At 29.4% G+C, this 20,957-nt stretch overlaps 1 protein-coding gene across 2 annotated transcripts in view; it reads left to right on the forward strand.

Annotated features, from left to right (window-relative positions):
* The window catches only part of LOC129962037 (formin-2-like), a 107,647-nt gene that overhangs the window by 77,265 nt on the left and 9,425 nt on the right, over positions 1 to 20,957 (forward strand). For both annotated transcript variants that reach the window (XM_056075723.1, XM_056075722.1), the window contains exons 13-24: positions 6,068 to 6,138; positions 6,394 to 7,517; positions 7,603 to 7,690; positions 8,080 to 8,218; positions 8,769 to 8,856; positions 10,042 to 10,103; positions 11,094 to 11,173; positions 14,731 to 14,860; positions 15,345 to 15,414; positions 16,765 to 16,838; positions 16,923 to 16,982; positions 19,949 to 20,069. In XM_056075723.1, the coding sequence (XP_055931698.1) occupies positions 6,068 to 6,138; positions 6,394 to 7,517; positions 7,603 to 7,690; positions 8,080 to 8,218; positions 8,769 to 8,856; positions 10,042 to 10,103; positions 11,094 to 11,173; positions 14,731 to 14,860; positions 15,345 to 15,414; positions 16,765 to 16,838; positions 16,923 to 16,982; positions 19,949 to 20,069 (2,107 nt within the window). The remainder of the gene's footprint in view (positions 1 to 6,067; positions 6,139 to 6,393; positions 7,518 to 7,602; positions 7,691 to 8,079; positions 8,219 to 8,768; positions 8,857 to 10,041; positions 10,104 to 11,093; positions 11,174 to 14,730; positions 14,861 to 15,344; positions 15,415 to 16,764; positions 16,839 to 16,922; positions 16,983 to 19,948; positions 20,070 to 20,957) is intronic.

Here is a 20,957-nt window from a genome sequence, read left to right on the forward strand (position 1 = left end):
TTTAGGAAAAAAAATCCAGAAAAATAAAGCGTCTCAGCCTATTGAAAAGGTATTGTTAGAGTGAATAAGCAGTTCCCTTTTTGAAAGAGTAGAAGGAACAAAGGCCACTTTTTAGTAGAAAACAAGATAATGCAAACTATGGAAAGAAAGTTAAGTACTAAGGTTGCCTGCTATACATTTTAAATGTTCAGATATTTTATTTAAATAAACTAATACATTCAAATAATTAAAAAAAATTATTAATGTGTAACTAAAAAAAATCTGTAACCTCATACTAAAAAGCTTGCTTTTAAAAGCCATGAAATAAATTGTTTAGTAAAAGAGATGAAAATAGCTCTATATAATTTAAAGATAGTGGTAAACAATTTATAAAATGATTTTTTAAGGTTGTATTAATGAAACTTGCTAGTTAACAATTCAGTTTGTAGTGTTTTCAATTTTACTTCGCTGTTCTATAAAAATATTTCGATTTTTCCAAATATTATTTAGAGCAAGTTCAGTTTAATTAAAAGCAAAAAAATATACTCTCGAATTCACAAGAACTTATAAAATCTTTTCTTAATCAGACGAGGAAAAAAATCTATTTTTCTTCTTTAGATTAGATCATAAAGTTAATTTTCTTGATCAATTTCACTTTAAAATGCAGCTGTTGGCTGTTTTTTACATTTTGCCCGAAATTTTATTCAATTTCGAAATGGGCACATTATTCGCTGAATGTAAAGCATATTTTTTTTATATTCTTTGCCTTTGTTTAGAATTTTAAAATATTTTCCAAACATCTTGATCAAATCTTTTAATAAATAGGAATTGGTTTCACGATTAAATTCGCCAAATTTGTGAGAACTGATCTTTGGAGTTATCATTACAACTTTACATCGGGTTAAGGTCAATCATTTTTGGGGCATGAATATAGATCAGATATAGTTTGCAATAATTCAGCTGAATTTATTTTTTTGCAACTTTTAAAATTGTTTAAAGCTAGACTTCTATACATTTCTCATTCAAACACCAGCTGTTTAACATTATCGTGCAATTATGTGTGAGGATCAACAATGTTTCTATTAATTCTTCATCCTACAATATACACTTTTTTTTTATCCTTCGGTCCCAGTTTTGTAAATCTATATAAATGAATTTAAGTAATAAAATCTTTTAAAAATTAGAAATTGTTTTCAAATTAACATTTGTAATTAAAATGTTATATTTCTTGAATGCAAAAGTATTTATTTAAATTTTTTTATTAATCATTTCTTGATTCAAATCATAAATGAATGAAGTCTATGGAAATTGCTACTATATTGTTCAAAACTAATTTTTAAAAGGTAATGATGTAAGAGAGTAAACATGCATCATTTGATAGTGTAAAGTTAACATATGAAGTAAATTTTTACACATATTTCACAACATTGAGTAATTACATTTTACATATATTACAGATGTTTGCCATTTTTTTGTAATTTTGAATAAAATTGCATGTTTAGTTTTTGTAAGTACTTATGAATTTCTAACACACAATTTCATTTTGTACACACTTGTGAACATTCTCTAATAAATGTTAGTTGCCAATAATAGGGTGTTTCACTTGGTTTTATCTTACATATAAACAATAAAGTGAGTTTAGAGTTTGCATTACTTTCTAAAATAATAATGAAAAACGAGTAGGCATTTTGTATACCTCTATCTGTTGGCCGAATCCATTCCAAATATGATATAGATTATGCAATTTCATTCAAATTGTGATGTAAAATTTTTTCTAGTCTCTTGTTCTTTATAGATATAGTATTCATATAGAGGGAGAGTGTTGTACGTTTCACTGATTTTCAATATTATTTTTTTTATTAACTTCGTATGTCAATTCACAATTCTGTTGCGAATGATGCTTTTAACTCTGCTTAACTTTTCATTTATTACATAATTTAAAAGTTAGAAAATTCCAATTTTAATATTTTTAATCATTCTTTTAAAATCTTTACACAGTGGCCAAAGTTACAACACAGTATTGTACCTTTTACAGGAGTGGTCTAAGAAGACACAAATGAGAAAATCATTTTTTTTCAAGTAAAATTATAAATAATTATGTTTACTTATGCCTCAAATTTTCTTTTCTCATATTCCCTTTCAGAATATCAAGTTCCTTTTAAAATATACTCATCATGTTGTTGTTTTTAATGGCACTTGTCATAGACAAGCTCACTGACTTTAGAAGTTAGTGATTTTAAGCGACGGGTGCGTCTGTTGTTTTTGCAGTAGTGCCATCTAGGGCCAAGAGTACGGCTAAGCTACACACACGTCACAGGCCTTTTTTACGGGGCGGACTTCATTCATGCATTTCACTCACTCATCCCCAGATCGTAATTTAGACCTAATCAGAGAACGATCACCCCTGATCCAGTACTCTCAGTGGTATTACTCTCGATATGGAGGACTTTGTGACCATGGAAAATTTATACGTGAGCCAGCCGCCACACACGCGGAGAGTCTTCGGTCGGCGGGGTTCGAACTCGCAACCCAAGGGACGCGAATCCAACGCCCTACCAACCAGGCTCTCCCGGCCATATATACTCATTATGTTGCTGTTTAATAAAAAATGAAAATACTTATTGAAATTTAATTTGGAAAAAAAGATTAACACTATTATTAGAATTCTTTTTTCGTTTGTTCCCAAAATGCTTGAGACAAACCTGTTTGTTTTGCTTTTTGCATTGCTTGAGTCCCTTTTCTATGTTTAGTTTTTGGCAGCATCGTTTGATTTCAATGCCTGTACGGCTAGTCTTTTAGGACTATTTTTGATAATCTTTGGTTTAGCTGTTCGTCTTTCTTTACTTTTACTTATTTATTCCTTTATTTACAAACTTAAAATGGCCATATCATGCAGGAGATCAGGATGAATCATTGGTCAGTCAGTTAGTTATAAATGAAGACAGAAACTCATCATTAGTTAAAATATTCTTATCAAAGGGAAATCTATTATTATAACCATTAGAAATCTGATTGATAGTAACTTAATTTAGCCAAATCATATATTATAACAGGTTCACCACTATGATGTTAAAAATCCAATTATTCCTTGCATGGTTATAATAAATTTTGAATCAAACAAATGTATTCGATGATTGTTGTGAGGATTAAAGATCATGACAATCATATCACTTTTTTGGTTATCTCAATAACAGAAATATTTTAGTTCGTTACATGAGTTTCGTGGATATGGAGGAGTAACAGTAAATTTTCCCCCATAACCTGAATAAATATGATCTATACAGTGCTTAAAGAAATGAAGAGAAGTAATCTTATAAAGTATTCTGAAAACTGAAATGCAATTTAAAAATAGGAAAGCTGTTTTGTAAGAAAATAATCATAATCATTATAATCAAGTAATCGTAATTCTAAAGATTAAATCACTTCGATCACATTATGCTATATTGTATATCAAATTGTGCATTGCAGTATGTTTATAACATAGAGAATGAAAAGAAAAAATTTGCTTCGAGCTCCCAAAACCTATTTACCTTCCTTACATAACAATGGTTTCTTAAGATTTAAGTGGAAATCCCTGACCATAAGACAGCAGACACACAAATTGTTGTCTGTCTCACAATTTGAGAATATGATCTAGGATGAAGAATCCCTCGATTCCTCTAAATAAGAAATAATGACCTTGGTCCTGATCAAAAAGAACAACACATGATAGTGATCAAAGGAATAACATGGCTCATTTCTATATTTAAATCTCAGTAACTCGTTTTATGGTTTGGGATAGAAAAATCAGGGTTTACACAAAATTAGATTATTAGTTTGTTTGTAGTATACATACATTAATTGTATTTTTTAATTGTATCAAAAATGTTAAGAGTCAAAAGTTTGTGTTTGTAATACATACTTTTTACTATGAAACTGGATAAATATTTTTATCTGTTGCATTAAGCATTTCTTTAAAATAATAACAGATTTTGTTAAATAATTTCACAGGTCTGCAATGAAAAAATTGCTGATAAAGCAAATGGCGTTCTTTAATAATCTTTTGGGTGCTGATTTATAAAAAAAATAATGAAAAAATTCCATCAGGTACAGTTTTAACCAAAATAGCAATTTATTATTGTTTTTACGAATTTATTATTTATATGAGGTCCATAAACATATTTATGGACTTAAAGAGTTAAAATGATGGATTAAACTATTGAATAAGAGATAAGAAACTATTTCAATCTGGAATATTTGTCTGAAAATCTTGATTTTTTCTTTTTTTTTCCTGAATTAATTTTCATACTCAGATTATAAATGGTCAGTTTGCGGCCATCTTAAAGTGGTTTCTACATCACTTGTTCGACAGAAAGGATGCATGAAATTTTCACGTTTTCTTTGTGAACGGGGTATCCGAAACAAAAAAAAAATAATATTACATAAAGAAAACTATGGCTAATCGGGAAGATATTAGAGCCTGTTGTCTAAAATATTTAAAAAGAAAATCTGGTTGATCCGAAAAAAGTTATTTCCACCATTTTATATAAAACTGAATATTATGAAACAACTTTTTAAGGCATTATCAAAAGATGAATGCTGCAGATATTTTTGTGGCCAGTTATTGGATATGTCCAAAGCAAAATTGAGACAAAGTCTATTTGTAGGACCAGACATCAGGAAAATAATGAAAGACGAAGATATGGACACTAAAATGGAAACAAACGAAAGAAAGGCCAAGAAATCTTTAATTATTAGCTTTCTTGAAAACAACAAATGTGTTGCGGACGAAATGGTAAAAAAAAATTCCAAGATTTTAAGCTGTAGCATGAGCTTAAATGCTTGTTTTCTCGATTCATTGGGTTACTTTCCTGAAAATTTAGGTACCAGGTAAAAGATTTCGCTAAAATATAAAGAAAAAGGAGAGACGATATCTAGGAAAATATCAGCATGATAGATAACTACTTCTGGTTACTACAATGAGGCAATCCCTGTAAATTTCACAAGAGTAGCAGTGACAAAAGAACTTTTGCGATAAAGGAAAAAAGTTACCATAAGAATTTGTAACTTTCTACAAATCCTTAACAATCATATGAGTTAGGCCATAAATATAATTTACACATGTTTAAGAACTAATGAATTTCAAATGAAATTATCATCAATATTTCACGATTTCACTTGTTTCGGTCCAAAAATGTAATCACTTCTTAAAAAGTCCTTGCGTTATAGAAATAATGGATTTCTAATAGATTTCTTGCATTATAGAAATAATAAACTTTTAAAACAGTCAATCTTTGTACTAAGCGAAGAAAATTGTTTCCCATTGCCAACATAGACAGACGTGGACAATGGTACAACACTCTCCTTTATACATGAAAAAACAAACAGGAAAGCAGATTACACAGATTTTAGATATAAACCAAATTGTAGCACACCAAAACTAAAATTTTAATCTAGAAATCGTATAACCAATCATATAATCAATCTATTAGATTATCGAGGTTTTGACCTATCGTTATCACATGTTAGCTGATAACTGTCAGTGGGTTTGTAAAGTGCCATAAATCACAACACAACACAACATGTTCGCTAATAAAAAAATCTGACAGACATTCAACTCTTTGAAGGATTTCTAGGAATCTAATGATAAAACTTAATGATAATTTTAATTCATCTAATTCATTTCGTTTCTAATTATCATCTTGCTCATGCACATGGACAGATAAATTTCCCTTTTGAAGTTTTCGTCTAATAAAAAAGTGCGTTTAATTTTAACATAATTCTTAATTCAAGTTAAACTCACAAGAAAAAATAATAAATCTGGAAATAATGATTAAAAAAGAAATTTCGCTTTATTAAAAATTAAATTCACTTTCACCATTCTTAAATAATTCACTTGTTTTGGAATTATAATCCATTTCAGTAATTATTTTCTAATTAACTTACGATGATTATATTCTTCCATCCAATAAGAGCTGTTATCGGATTTCAACATTCAAAGGCAATTTCTATTCGAATGTCCTTTTTTTAAGTCTTCTTTATATGTATGAAATTATTTCAATGAAAATATCACTTTTCAGAACAAAGAATAAAATTTAAATATTTTTAGGAACGAGAAAAAACGTCCGTCTTCCATTTTAAACCAGCTCACCGAATAGATTATGATGAAAGAGTAGCTAGGTAAGTGATTAGCAATTTTTTTTATCTATCTCTTAATTTTTGGTTAAAATTGAAATTGTTTTTCTTTCAAAATGTTAACATCACCTTGGTGTAAGTGAAGTGAAAATTTAAGTTTATGTTGTGAAATATTTTAATACACAGTAATTCCCGAATTTAGCAATTTCAGCATTGTATTTATTAACTATATTAGTTGTGAACTTTAGCATGAAATTTATGATTGAATATTTATTCTGGTGTAAAACTGAATATTTACAGGTTAGAATTACAATTGGAGAAATACCAAACATTAACGGAAATCGAGGAGCTTACGAAGAGAGCCAAATATATGTCCTGTCCAACTTCACCCCATTCCCCTTGTGCTTCAACGCAGACGGAACCTCCCAGACCCACTCTATCTTCCTCCAGCCAATACGACATCGCATCCTCCGTCTCCCTTCTCTCCAGGTCTCGGTACTGTCAGACTGAAAGCATCCGATGTTGGAGCAAAAGCGTACAGACTGACAATGGGTGTTCACCTCTCGGCCGAGCTTCGGCCTGGGTGCAGACAGAAGACACGGGCCCTGATGTCATCAGGGGTCTGCCAAGGACAAGATCAGATATGTCGGAGATCCTTCCCTCCCTTGTCACCGACCGAAAGACATATTTTTACAGGCCATCCGGAAGTGTTTCGTCCTTTTCACTATGTTCGTCCACACTTTTACCAGAGGAGCATGAAGCAAAAACTGATGTGTCAAACGAACCACCAAATGCCATGCTCTGTGAACGTTGCTCAAACTTAAAAGTGAGCCTGGCTTCCACCCAGACAGATTTTTTACCAGAACTTCAGCCAGGCTCAGTTCCTACTTCTGATGCGTCATCGTCCAGCTCACCATCTAACACAGCTTCCATATCACATCCTACAAATTCTTGTGCTGGAATTCCACCTCCACCACCAATGCCAGGTTCCAGCTCAATACCACCACCTCCACCCATGCCCGGTACAAGTTTCATTCCTCCTCCACCACCACCGCCACCACCACCCATGTCTGGAAGTAGTATACCGCCACCACCGCCCATGCCTGGAAGTAATATACCGCCACCTCCTCCTCCTCCACCACCTCCACCGGGAAGTGGAATACCACCTCCTCCACCACCACCACCTCCTCCGCCTGGCAGTGGAATACCACCGCCTCCACCACCGCCACCACCAATGCCAGGATGTGGACCGCCTCCTCCACCACCCCCTCCACCTCCGATGCCAGGATGCGGACCACCACCTCCTCCACCACCACCTCCTATGCCTGGATGTGGTCCGCCACCACCTCCACCTCCCCCAGGTTGTGGAGCACCTCCACCTCCTCCAGGATTTGGAGCACCACCTCCACCACAGCCATATATAGGTAAATGTTTTTGTTGATAACTTAAGAAAATTTTCTTTTAAATTTAAATGATTCAAAAACATAATATTTTTTTGTCAATTTGCAGTTAGAAAACCTGCTATCATTCCGAAGCAACCCATGAGACCTCTATATTGGACAAGAATTCAGATAAATACCCCTGCTGCGGCAGAAAAGTAAGAAAAGTTTTTATGTTATAGACTACGACTTATAGAGAATTGTCATATTTCGAGCAATAAAAGAAATCCAAGAAAGGCATCCACATTTTCATTAACTATTTTATAAACAATGAATGGTTTATATGAAAGTGTTGTATTTAAAATTAGTTACCACCGAAATGAATGCAAGACTACATTCAGATATAGCAATCTTATCTAAAATTTTCATTCAGAATAGGATATATCAATGCTTATTACTTCATGTTATCTCAAAACTAGAGATTTCATTTCCTAGAAAACTTGCTTTTCATTTCTCATTCTAGTAACTTACAAGCAATTTTAACTAAAATGTGCATTTTACTTTCAGTTTACTCAATTTTTTCATAATTTTAAAAATGAAATTTCAGAGACAGTGAGTGTCTGTGGGACAATCTGAAGGAGGCAGATCTGAAGAACTGGGAAGAATTCGAAGAATTATTTTCAAAACAAACCAAAAAGAAGAGCCCCACAGAACCAAAGCACAACAACAATTCGAAAGCGAAAGAGGTAATTAAAAAAAATGTAACTCATTGTTGTGAGTTCAACTATAAAAAATATATAAAAGACTTATTTTAAATTATATACTAGTCTTAATAAATTTAATGTATGCAACTTATAGCAGGTTTCCAAGTCTCACTATCCGTGGAATATTTTAAATTGCATTACTCTATCTTCTCTTTTGAATAATAGATGGCGATGCCTGATTAAGTACGCATCCCATGGTGCACTGCAATTGTTATTATAATGAGATGAGATGCTGTTCTGTTAGAGAAGTGCGCGCGCTAACGTCTTGTCTTGACTTCGTGTTTGTTTTGTGTGAAATGTGATCATTAAAAAAATGTTCCCGAAAACATGGGGCCTCTTGCTTCCACTGCACGGATCATAATGATCTTCATGCCACCACAATTATTATTAATTTTATCTAGAATGGGTTCGTTTCCATACTCATAAAAATGATTATTTCGTTAAAAAAAATTTGAAAAAGAATTGTAAAAAAAACTCATTAAAATTTTATATTGAGGCAGTATGACGTTAATTATTTTTGCTTTACCTTTAGGTTGCTAAACTCCTAGATCAGAAACGATCCCAGAATGTAGGCATTCTCATATCAAGTCTTCACTTGGATATATCCGAAATTCAGAATGGTAATAAACTACATTCAATTATTCAAGCACGCATAATGAAATAATTTATAAAAATAATTCTTTTTTACAATTTTTGTCAATCAAATCAATACAAATATGTGTTCATAATTATTAAGACGTTTTAATATTTAATACTTACTAATGAATTGAGGTGGAATATTTTTGTTCCAGTTGCAGAATTTATTGAATAAAAAATAAAAAAATTACTGAATAACAAACAAATAAATAAATAGTGAAATGTTAGAGCTTTTTATATTTTCAAAGTCGCTGTGGATAATTTTTTTTCTTTCCCTAATCCAGTCTCAATTATTGCTTTTATTCATTTTTAGAATAATCATGCTATTTCTTTTATAATTTATATCTGAATTCGGTTTTTTATAAACTGTTGAACTAAAACAATCTATAAAATTAGTATTCAAAAGTTTGGATTCAATTTACAAAAATATTTTATTTATAAAATAAAATGTTAGAAAAAATTTTAAATGTTACATATATAATGTAGATATAGTTACACTAGTATGTAGTACATTAGTATATAGTTAGCTGTATAAATGTTACATATATACTGTACTTAGATTTCCTTTAAAGCGACTCCATTTCTATTACAAAAATGTTGAGAAATAAAATTTAGAAAATGAAACAATAATAGTAAACTAAAGAGCAAACTTGATAAATGAAATAATTTTTTTGCAAGTTTTGATGAAAACATTTTAAGCCAAGATAATTTTCTTCAATATGTTTGCTTAAAGTTGAAAAAAGTGAAATAAAATAATTCGAGAATTTTCATAAATCTAGGGTTATTTTTACTCTACCCATAGCTCAAGAGTATCTCATCACAATGTAATCAGAACATTTTATTTCCGAAAATACAATAATACTCAAGCTCTAATCGATTTAATAAACTAATGATATATTCTGATGATAAATAAAATCTATAAAATCATGATGAATAAAACCTATAATTAAAAATATTTTTAAAAATCAATCACGGACATTATGTTTATTTCAACTTATACTACTATAAATATACGTGAAACTACTATTATATGAGAAATTTATTGATATTATAGATTAGCATGTCAATAAAACAAGCACCTATTGAATGTTTCATGTCATTTCTCATGTTTTGGAAATATTTAATAATCTTAAACTTAATTTTATTATTTTTGTCTTTCTCACTTTCAGCTTTATATAATTTTGATACATCCGTCATTAGCACAGATACTCTCCAATCCATCTATGATGTAGTGAGTATATTGTTGCAGTATTTTTATTTATATTTATAATCAATTTATTTATATTTATAAATCTTGGCTTCAGATAATAAATTGTGATTTCATTAATCCCTTTTTAGTAATTTGCAGATTATGAAGTTTTAGTTTTTGCTGCCTCACTATGTTGAAAATGATATTCATGATTTACTTTAAACCTTTTAAAATTCAGAAAAATAATTGATGTAGTAACCAAAAATTATAGAATAGTTTGTTCTGCTTTCTGATATGTTCTCATATCAACTTGGAGTAATGAATTTGGCTTCAAAAACAAACATATCGAAAATACTTAAATTGTTGCTTTAAAACATTTTTAAAACAGCAAACGAAAATTTTGATAACATTTCTTGAAATGCCAAAATCAAAAATTAAAGATGTAAGGTTATTAAAATGGTTCAAAGTTATTTGTTTGAGATATGTTTGATTAGTTAATGCAAGAAAATTCAACTTACTACGCACTAAGTTGTTGAATAGTGGAAATAAATCACCAAAGTATTGCTTTGATTATAAACAACTTATTATATAATAACTAAAAGTAGCGTATAACCAGCATTTATCAAGAATAAAAATTTCTTCTAATTAAAAAGAAAGGATAAATAATTCATAAGTTCAGCAAGATTACGAACGTATAAACAAACTAACAAGTTTTCACTGCGAAACTTTATTGTATCATCCAAATCACAGCATAAATTTTAGTTTAGATGTAATTGCAATAAAAATTGAAAATTTCGTTTTTGGAAATTAGAGCTCTTTATCTAAAAGATAGATTTCGTTTTGAAGATCTGTCAGTTTATATATTCCGGTTTATTAACTTCTAATCTTAATGATAGAATCAAAATTTTTAAGGCAAGCACAGTGACTTTTTCAATGATGCATTTCCTGTTCATCTGAGCTATTAATTGAAATTATTTATCCTTCCATTTTAGCTGTTTGGAAATGTAATTTAATAGACTTATTTCATTTCAGAGACCGACCCCAGACGAACTGCAGACGATTTCTCAGCATCGAACCGCCCAGCCTGATGTGCCTCTCGATAAACCAGAACAGTGAGTATAGAAATTTAAATTAAATTATTATTAAATTTATACAACACTTTCCAGAGACGATGCGTGTTTTGCTAAACAGTATAATGTGAATAAATGAATGTTTAATAATCAAGTGCAATAGCGCAGAGTGCAAATCTCAGCATTCAGATTCAATTTTTATCATGGAACAAGTAATGGGAGAGAGACATATGAGCCGTTTATTTTGAAAGTGGGGCAAGTCCATTTTTGAAAAAAATGAAGATAATGGCAATTATAGATAAAACTTGTTATGATCTTTTTATGAGAAAAAAATTTATAGTACAAAAATATTTAGATTCTAGTATTTGGGAGATGGAAGTTTTAGCTCTTAACAGTATTGAAAATCTGTTTATTTTGAAAGTGGTGCAAGTCCATCTTAGACTGAAATTATTTCTGACCGAATATATTACGGCAAAATTTAGCTCCGGTTGCTCTATGGTGAAGGAAATGTGGCCGTTTGACATCATGTCTGAAATCTAGGGTTTTTCTATTTATCTATTTTTGATATTGAAAATCGATGTTTGTACAATATTTTATAAATAATAAAAAGTATATCTTAATTTTGTGTGTCGATAATAATGTTTACTTCCATCACCGACAATTCAGTATAGTGACAACGAAATAAATATCATTGATCACAAATTTTTATTGTCAGGACATTCATTCCTACCTAACGATCGTGATTTTGGAGTGGAATTATGCAATAACTATTCAATTCAGAAACCAGTTCCTCGCATATTCCCCAGGATTACTATAAAGTAATACAAAATTGTCGAAAACATAATAAATTTTTAGTACATGAAATTAAACATGTAAATTTATTTTCAACAAAACCTCTGAAAAAAGCGGTTCTAAAAAGGAAGAAAAATACCGATGGAGAAACCGTGAATTGATTAACTATATGCTGGATCAGATTTACAAGAGATGCACCATACAAAATGTTCAACAAAACTTCGATATAATGAGATTTTGAATTTAAAATTATCGATTTGTCAAAACATCGAGGAAGGTAAAAAATTCCAAGTAATTTCAGAAATATAAAATTATCTTTTATGAAAGAAAAAAAGAAGATTCATCATATTTGAAAAATACAAGGATATGATGGATTTATTACCATATATACCTCCCATTCATCATAAATTTTTTAAAATGTTAATAATGAATAAATTCAAATTTATTATACCTACGTATAAACTGAAATATATAATTTCATTGAAATTCTAAATAAAACTGAATTGTTTGTTGTTATGTTATATTTTCTACTAGAATATTCTTGGTTTTGTTTTCTTTTTTATCAAATGAATAAATATTTATAAAAATTTGAATAGTGTTTTGTTTTTATTCTTAAAAAAAGGCTGATGCAACTGAAATATTATTTCCCAATTAAATTATTTATCGCAATAATTCTTTAACTCTGAAAGTGAGACAAGTTCATTTAGTTATAATGGAACTCTTATTTTTTTAGTCAGCACTGCAAACACTATTGAATTATAAACCTACATTATCTGGTACCACAAAATACAAAAAATATATCTATTAATACTTACCATTATTTTTAAATTTATTGAAACGCAAACCTTTAAATATCTCGCAATAACAAAAAATGGACTTGCCCCATTTTCAAAATAAACGGCTCATATAATGATATAAGGAATTTTCAAAACAAGTGGCGATGAAATCCATTTTGAAGAAAAAAAAATGGCTCTCCTTTCATAGTATTTAGCGGCAACTACGTACGCTTGGAAAATTATAACTCGTATTTCACTTTTCGCATATTGTAATCTCAGGAGCAAACTTGATCATACATCATCAGCTGATCAGAAATAATTATTGCCAAACGAGGTTTTAGCAGCTTATATAGAAATGAAAGAGCATAAGTGCAGAAACAGTTAAAAGGGTTGAATGACAAAAAAATTAATCAAGATTTTAATGAAATTTAACCAGGCTATCCATTAAAACTCTTATGATAGTTAGTTGATCTCTTCAACAAATTCCTACATTGGTTTCAAAAATTAAAGAATGAGAAAAAAATGCGATTACATGACCAAAAATAAAATTAAAAAATTGCACACAATTTTTTATATATAAAAAGCAAACCCACAACCTAATAGGATGTTCAAGTCAGTGAATCAGCTATCCTTTAACGTCTTTGGGCACGTGGTCAAAAAAAGCTTTAAAAATGCCTGCAATTTCTGCTGCAGAATCTTCATTATAAAATTTCAAGTTGTAAATTTTCTGCATGTAAGCTTCCAAGTTTTTTGAAGAATAACGATGGTTTGTTCCTTGAGCAAATAAAAATGAGCAAAATAATCAATTATATTTAGAAAGACAATTTAATGTAAGCCTTTCTGTAATTCGTAGACAATGAATTGCATTTTTAAGAAGGAACTAATTTATTGGAAATGTAGCCTAAGATCCTTCAGCTCAAATTCTATAGAAGACTGATATTTGTAGCTAAATGCAACAAAACTGCTTGAATGATGATATCTAGATCAACGGTACACAGAAGACTTCAAGAAGATTATATGTGAGGCGTTTGTCTATCCTTCATATCACCTTACCGAAAAGAAGAGTTTAAGTGGGCACGCACACACACCATGAAGTGCCACTCGATGGAGGTCTATATTTTATGTAATAAATAAAAACTTTTTTGAAAACTGGTTCAAAAGAATTACTACTCTGGCGAAAGTTGGATCTGCTGTTCTATCAATGAGAGAAAGTCTGTGAAACTCTTCTGGCAGCCGCACTGATCTGCATACATTTTTAAGGGGCACCTTTGATGCTTACTTATTTATATACAGGCGACATTCTTGATCTAGTTGCCCTAATTATGCAGACAACTTTCTTCGCTTTCTGTAGGAGGCTTTTTTATCCTACAAAACGTCAATTCTTGTCAATACAATGGAGATACAATGTCCATGGAGAATAACCTTCGGTAGAGGACTTGTGTACCGGATGGTAAACATGTTCTACAGATTTGAATCTGGTTGAACATATTTGGGAGGCATTAGGAAGATACAAGTCATTTTTCTAACCATGGTAGTAGGTCCCATTATAAAAAATACTTTGTGAATCTTAATGGTAATAAGTCTCTAGTTCAAAGACAATGGTTATAGTTGTCACTCTAATGATGATTACATGAAACTTATAACTACAAATAATTATCGCGACGATGCATTTCCCATTGGATTTTAACATTAATAAAATGTGTTTAATCCTACTTTTTTCTAAAACTTACACTGATTTTTCTCATCAATTGTAATCGTACTTAATAATACACCTATTGTTGCTAATCAAATGTCCCGTGCTCAAAATGCGAGTGATAATTTTATCTATCTAAATAAATGAGAAAACTTTAATCCGCTGCTTCAAGTAATTATTATGGATTATTTCATTTGAAGAAGATATATTTCGTCAGGAAATGTCGTTGTTGTGTTATTATCTTTTGTAATTTTAAGTCTATATTACTTTCCAACGTATTTCTATGTAATTCATATGTAACTTTTGTTCTTTTTACATCTTTTCTTAATCGACTGCAGGTTCCTTTGGGAGCTTTCTCTGATTCCTGAATACGCCATCCGGATTGAATGTATCATGTTTCATGCCTCTTTCAGTGAGAATCTGGATCAAATCGAGAACAAACTGCTCAATATGAAGATGACTTGTGACGTGAGTCTTTTAATGTATAATCTTTTTCAAACAGAATCCTCAATATTGGCAAAAAAAAATTCCTAGCACAATTTACTATTATGATTTGAAAGATATTTAAAATTAATGAGAATCATAGATATATATTACACATATCACAGCAAGAATGCAGTCATATCAAATTTTTGTCAACATAAATATTTAATATTATTAGAAATAAATAATATCTAAAGAAAATTGTTGCTTGTTTTTATATCTAATGATGTTTTTAATTTTCATAATCATTTTTACAGTTTGGAGTTAAAAGGGTATGAAGATTAGATTTAATATTTGGCAAAAATTATTGCAAATTTGTTTTGCAGAAATTTTACTGACGAACTTGCATTCGTAATTATGAATTTGTAATGTATAATTTTTTTTTTGTACCATTGAATCAGAATGGAAACATAAATAAACATAAATATTTTTACTACAATAATTTTGCATTTAAAACTTTTTCTTACAGTTTTTGAAGAGCAAAACAGTGGAAAATGTTATCAGCATCATTCTGTCACTTGGAAATTACATGAATGGAGGTAGGTTTTATAGACAAAAAGAGCGTCATATTTAAATATCTGGCAATGAAATATTTTATAACGATAAATAGTCATTATTTTTAGCAGTATAAATCAGACATACCAGAAATTTATTGGTGCTTTTTCTTTGTAAAATCAACAAAAAAGTCAGAATGAAAATATGTAATTAGAATGTACATAAATATTATGTCATTTTGATCGCGTAACAGAAATAATGCTTCTAATATCATAAACATTTTCAAAAATGATGAGATAGATTTAAAAACTTAATTTCGAATGCTAGGTTCGATATCTTTATGTAATATTTAACCATAATACGTTATAAGTTGTTGATCAGCCATTGTAAATTAATTGGTTATTCATTTTTGGATCCATCGTATTGCATCTGACAAAAGTAGCAATTTTCTTTTATTAGGATGCATTTTTCAATTATTTATTTTTAAGATATAAAATTATTAATTTTTTTGAAACTAAAGCAGAAAATGGCAAAATCTATTAATTTTTGAAGCTTTATTTTCAAAACCAAACGTAGAAACCAAGAAAGATAACTTAGATCGATCCAAAATTTTATTTGATAGACGTTTTTTTTATCTGCAATTCTAAATGGACCATATTAAGTTTCACATAATTTGTAATTTCTTTATCCAAATTTGTGTTCAATACCTTTATTCTTATTACTAACAGTCTTTTGTTACCATAGCTAGTTCACTAGGATTATCGCTACAAATTTCAATAAAATATTTAATGTAATTTGGTCTTAATGGCTTTATCAGAAAAATATTTTTACGTTTCAAATTTTAACAATCTTGTAACTCGTATTATTTTAAAAACTTGTATTATTTTAACTCGTATTATTTTAAAACACTACTATCTTCTCTAAAGTCAGAGTAATTTGAATCATTTCAGTGCTTGAAGCTTTAATCTTGTAAAATGGAAATTATTTATCTTCTTGATAATAACATTTTTATGTATATCTATTCTTAAATATTTTTATAGGTGAGTCAAATTAAAGTAACGATATTAAATATAATTTTGGAAAATACGCTGAAGGATAATTTTTAATAAATAATAGAAAATGTAAGTAAGTTAGAATTACTAAAACAATAACAAGCTCCGATGTTTCGAACTAGAAATTCGAATATCCCTCAGTTTATTTTCTCTCACTCTTTTTTTTTTTTTTTTTTTTTTTCTGTCAGTCGTTTTCCCAAATTTTGAATTTCGAACCAATGATAACTGATATTCTAGTTTTTAAATCAGTAGTATTTCGAATAAAGTTACTTTAATGCTAACAAGCTGTATAGAAATATTTATTAGAATACGTTTTAAGATCTTTTTAAATTTTTATTTTAGGCAATGGTGTGAGAGGACAAGCTGATGGTTTTGGACTGGAAATCCTGCCGAAGCTCCGAGATGTCAAAAGCAAGGTAGGGGATCTTTTTTTAACGGTATTTTGATTGCAAATGTACGATTGTATTGTGTATTCTCATATTCTTCTCTATTTCCCGTAGGACAACTCCCTTACTCTGTTGCATTTTGTCGTTAAGCTGTATTTCACAATCTTCGAACAAGTAAGTAACTTGCTATTTCATCAAAATATTTCTTTAAATATTAGATCCTTAATTCTACTTTATATAAAAATTGAATTCAGCAAAATTTGTTGTAATTTTTGGAAAATAGACAATCTGATGTGTGTGTGTGTGTAAAAGTAACATTTTAGTTTATTTTTCCGATAAGAACAAAATAAGCCATTTTGAAAAGCAGAATTCAAAATAAAAACAAAACATGAGCAATTCAGTTTCGAAATGATATTTAAAAAATCTATGAAAAGATTTTAATCTTTTTTTGGGGGGTGGGGGTGGAGGGGGATTTTGTTTGAAGTGCCGCTATGTTTAACTATGTTTTAAAGTTGCGAGTTCCATCTCAAATAGTACACGATATGGTACATTAATCAAATTAATATAAATAGAATCCACCATCGTATGAAATATACATTTGTCAGATGTTCAAATAAGAAACCAAATGAACGCCAAAAACTTCCTACTAAATACAGAAAGAAGCATTTTCGAACTGTTTTTAATCTTGATCGCGAAAAGCCCTATAGCCATATCCATTTATTTTTGTCCTTTTCTCTCTTAAAACTTTCATTTTTCATTCTACTCTAATACCGCTGTCTCTTAACCGCAATAACGAAGGGTCATCTAAATCGATAGTAAGCGCGAATTATAGATGATTTACATTGCAACATGTTAAAAAAAACATTTCAAACGCGTATTCATATCAATAGCAAATGCAATTTTAAAAGTTTCTGAAGAATATTTCTTGTATTAAAAATTCCGTTATCTAAAGAACGTTAACAACGCTAATAGACTAGCAAAAACAATCCAGTGCATTACTGTAAAAATCGCAGCGTTTACGTCAACATCGCTTTAAAATTTTCTAATTGATATTCTTGATTTTTAGAAGAGGCGCAGAAAACCGTGGCATTTCTTTTCTTTAAAATGGTGAATAATTTGTATGTAAATAAATAAAATATTGATGGCATAGATGCAATTCGAACTTAAAGTCCGTAAGTCATTTTAAAACACATTAAGTAATCCATGCTGATACTCTAATCAATACTGAATTCTCAACGTTTTAAGACTATAATCATTCTTATCCATTTTAACATTTTTTAAGCAAAAAATTGTTCTGTTGACTTTCCTTTTTTTCTTTATTAATTGATTAAAGAAAGAGGGAAGTGTGCAGTAAATTTTAGTTTCAGTGTATCAAATTTAGTAATAGTCTGAATTTTATAGCACGAATTATTACGTTATGTGTATGTATGTATGTATGTATTATATTATTTTTAAAAGAAACATTTTAATACTGATTGAATTATTGCAAGTTGACAAAAAAAATTCAACCATAATTAGTTTTCGTTTAATGAAAAAGTATTGAAGATTGAAAAGGAAAATACTTTGCAATTGCAATCAATAAATTCCATTCATCTTCAAGTCACATCAAAGAAATCAATTTAGAGAATACTGTGATGCATTGTTCGAACTCTGCTTCCCTCATGACTCATTGCATTTCGATTTTGATGCATAATTTAGCCCATTATTGAATTCTTTCAGCACAAGACTCAGTCACAAAAGTAGAAGAAAATCAATGCACTAAAAGTATATAAAAAGAAATATTTTAATTTAAGATGCTTTTAATTGTATGCTGTATAAAATTTACAAGAATAATTTTTGACTCTATTTAAAAATAAAGTGTTGAAAACTTCGTCAAAAATGATCAAACTATCAAAATTTTGATATTTGAGTTCAATTTTAGATTTAAATTCAACTAATTTTAATAATTAGTTGAATTTAGACTGATCCTAGTTCCAAAAATGCCAGTTCCTTTATTTTGAATTGCTTGCTGGTTGATTCAGTTGTAATTTTTTTTAAAAAATTACTATACACAAGGTTCGATATGGAGATCAGATTATGTATAGAAGGATATGTATGTAAGGGTTATGTATCACTTTGTAAAGAAAAATCTTTTATGCTTCTGTCCATTCTTCTGTTTTAAACGTTGCTTTCATGGCATATGAGTATCAATCCATTATACTCTAGATATTTTCTCTTCAAATAGCAAGATGCTATTTAAAACTTTATTACAAATCTCAATTTAGTGAGAAAAAATCAATTTAATTTTCTTTGTTTATGAGTTATTTTAAATATTCAAGGTCTCAGATTCAAATAAAACGATATATAAGATTCATTATTTCGATAAATATTGATTGGGCATTCTTCATAAGTGTTCAAATTTTATTATCCGTGTATTATTAAAAAAACTACTATTCTTAATGAATCATTCACATATTTTCATGACATAAAAATGCTATGCTCTTTATTCATTTGTCTTTTACTTAGCAAATACGCTATAATGGCAATTTAATTGAATTTAATACAAATCGGTTTTAAAGATGCTTTTATTAGTGGGTTATAACATAGAAATATCTTAATTATTTCCAACTTAAAAGTCTTTAATATATAATGATTTTAAATACTATTATATTATAAATATTATAAAATATTAAAAAAACATTTTTTTCTCAAATTCAGTTCTAAGTTCCGCCAGTAGTATTGATTCAGAATTTATCAATAATTAATGATTAAAAATGTATAATTAATTGATAGTTAAGATTTAAAATTAATGTATTATTAATTGATTAAGTCATAAAATCATTACAAATTAATTGATTCAATTTAATCAACTGAAATTAAAGTCTAAATTAATGTATTATTAATTGATAATTAAGATCTAAAAATATTAACGTGGCATAATTTTAGCTAGAAGAAACAAGAGTACAAAATTTGAAACTACATCGAAAAAAGAGTGAAAAATCGATTGCAAAATTCCATCTTCACAAAAATGACATTGATCGAATTAAATTATATTTAAGAATAAAAAAGTATTTAGTTAATTTTCAAGACAAAATTTTATGAATTGTAGTTTTTTTTTTACAAAATGCTAAAAATTGAATGAATGTTGTCTTGTTCCGTAGGACAAACAGGCCGAGGAGTGTCACCTACCTGTTCCTGAGCCCTCCGATGTCGAGCGGGCAGGAACGGTCAATTTCGATGACGTTCGAAAGGAGCTCGACAAGCTTTACGTCCAGACAGCAGGTAAAAGAAATTTCTCCCGACATAAATATTATAGATTATGTTATATCCAATCAGTATCAGTATCAATCCATTATAGCATATCCAGTTTATATTGAACTAAATGGAAACAAGATACCGAATATGATATCGTCAAAATTTATAGTATAGTTGTCACAAAGTAATACTAGCCAGTGGTGCAACAATGAGGTACAAGAGAAGTATAGAAATCTTTTTCTGCAATCTTGGGGATCGCTATGAAGATAAAATGTTTGTGCTTTGTGTTTCGTTGGAAAATCAAATTTGAACCGAGGGCAGAAAACAGCAACTTGCTAAGCCATTAATGACAACTAGGACAAAAACAATAATGTTATACCACAAGTTCCATCTACAGATTTCGACTTAGCTCCTGATAGTAGCATTTGAAAGATAAATTGGTCTAATATTAATTCTTTACAAACTATTCTTTTTTTTCTTTTTTTTTTCATCTTTATAGAAGCGTTAAATCGATATATCTTCATTACTTTGCCTCGATTACAGTTTTTTTTTGTCCCTCTTATCATCTCTATTTAAAATAGCTTGTAATGCCATTTATCAGAACAAAAATAACAGATTTGGTCTATTGGCTAACCATTCTGCCACCGGTCCTTCTTCAAATATGAAAGATACGATGTGATTTAGTAATTAATATTTATAACATGCATCAAAATGATATTTTGGATTCTTTTGTCATTACAATCTATAAAACTATTCTCCTCTGATCTATAAGAATGCCTAGTTTCTTCATTCGTAAGCGAAATTCTATAAAAAGCTTCAAATGATTATTGACTCTTATTGTTTCTCATGTTATTTCTGAACATCTCGAACACATATTTCGAAACTAACGTCTTCAGCCAACTTTATATCAAGGAA

This window comes from Argiope bruennichi, chromosome 2 (assembly GCF_947563725.1).
Source record: "Argiope bruennichi chromosome 2, qqArgBrue1.1, whole genome shotgun sequence".
Lineage (NCBI taxonomy): Eukaryota > Metazoa > Arthropoda > Arachnida > Araneae > Araneidae > Argiope > Argiope bruennichi.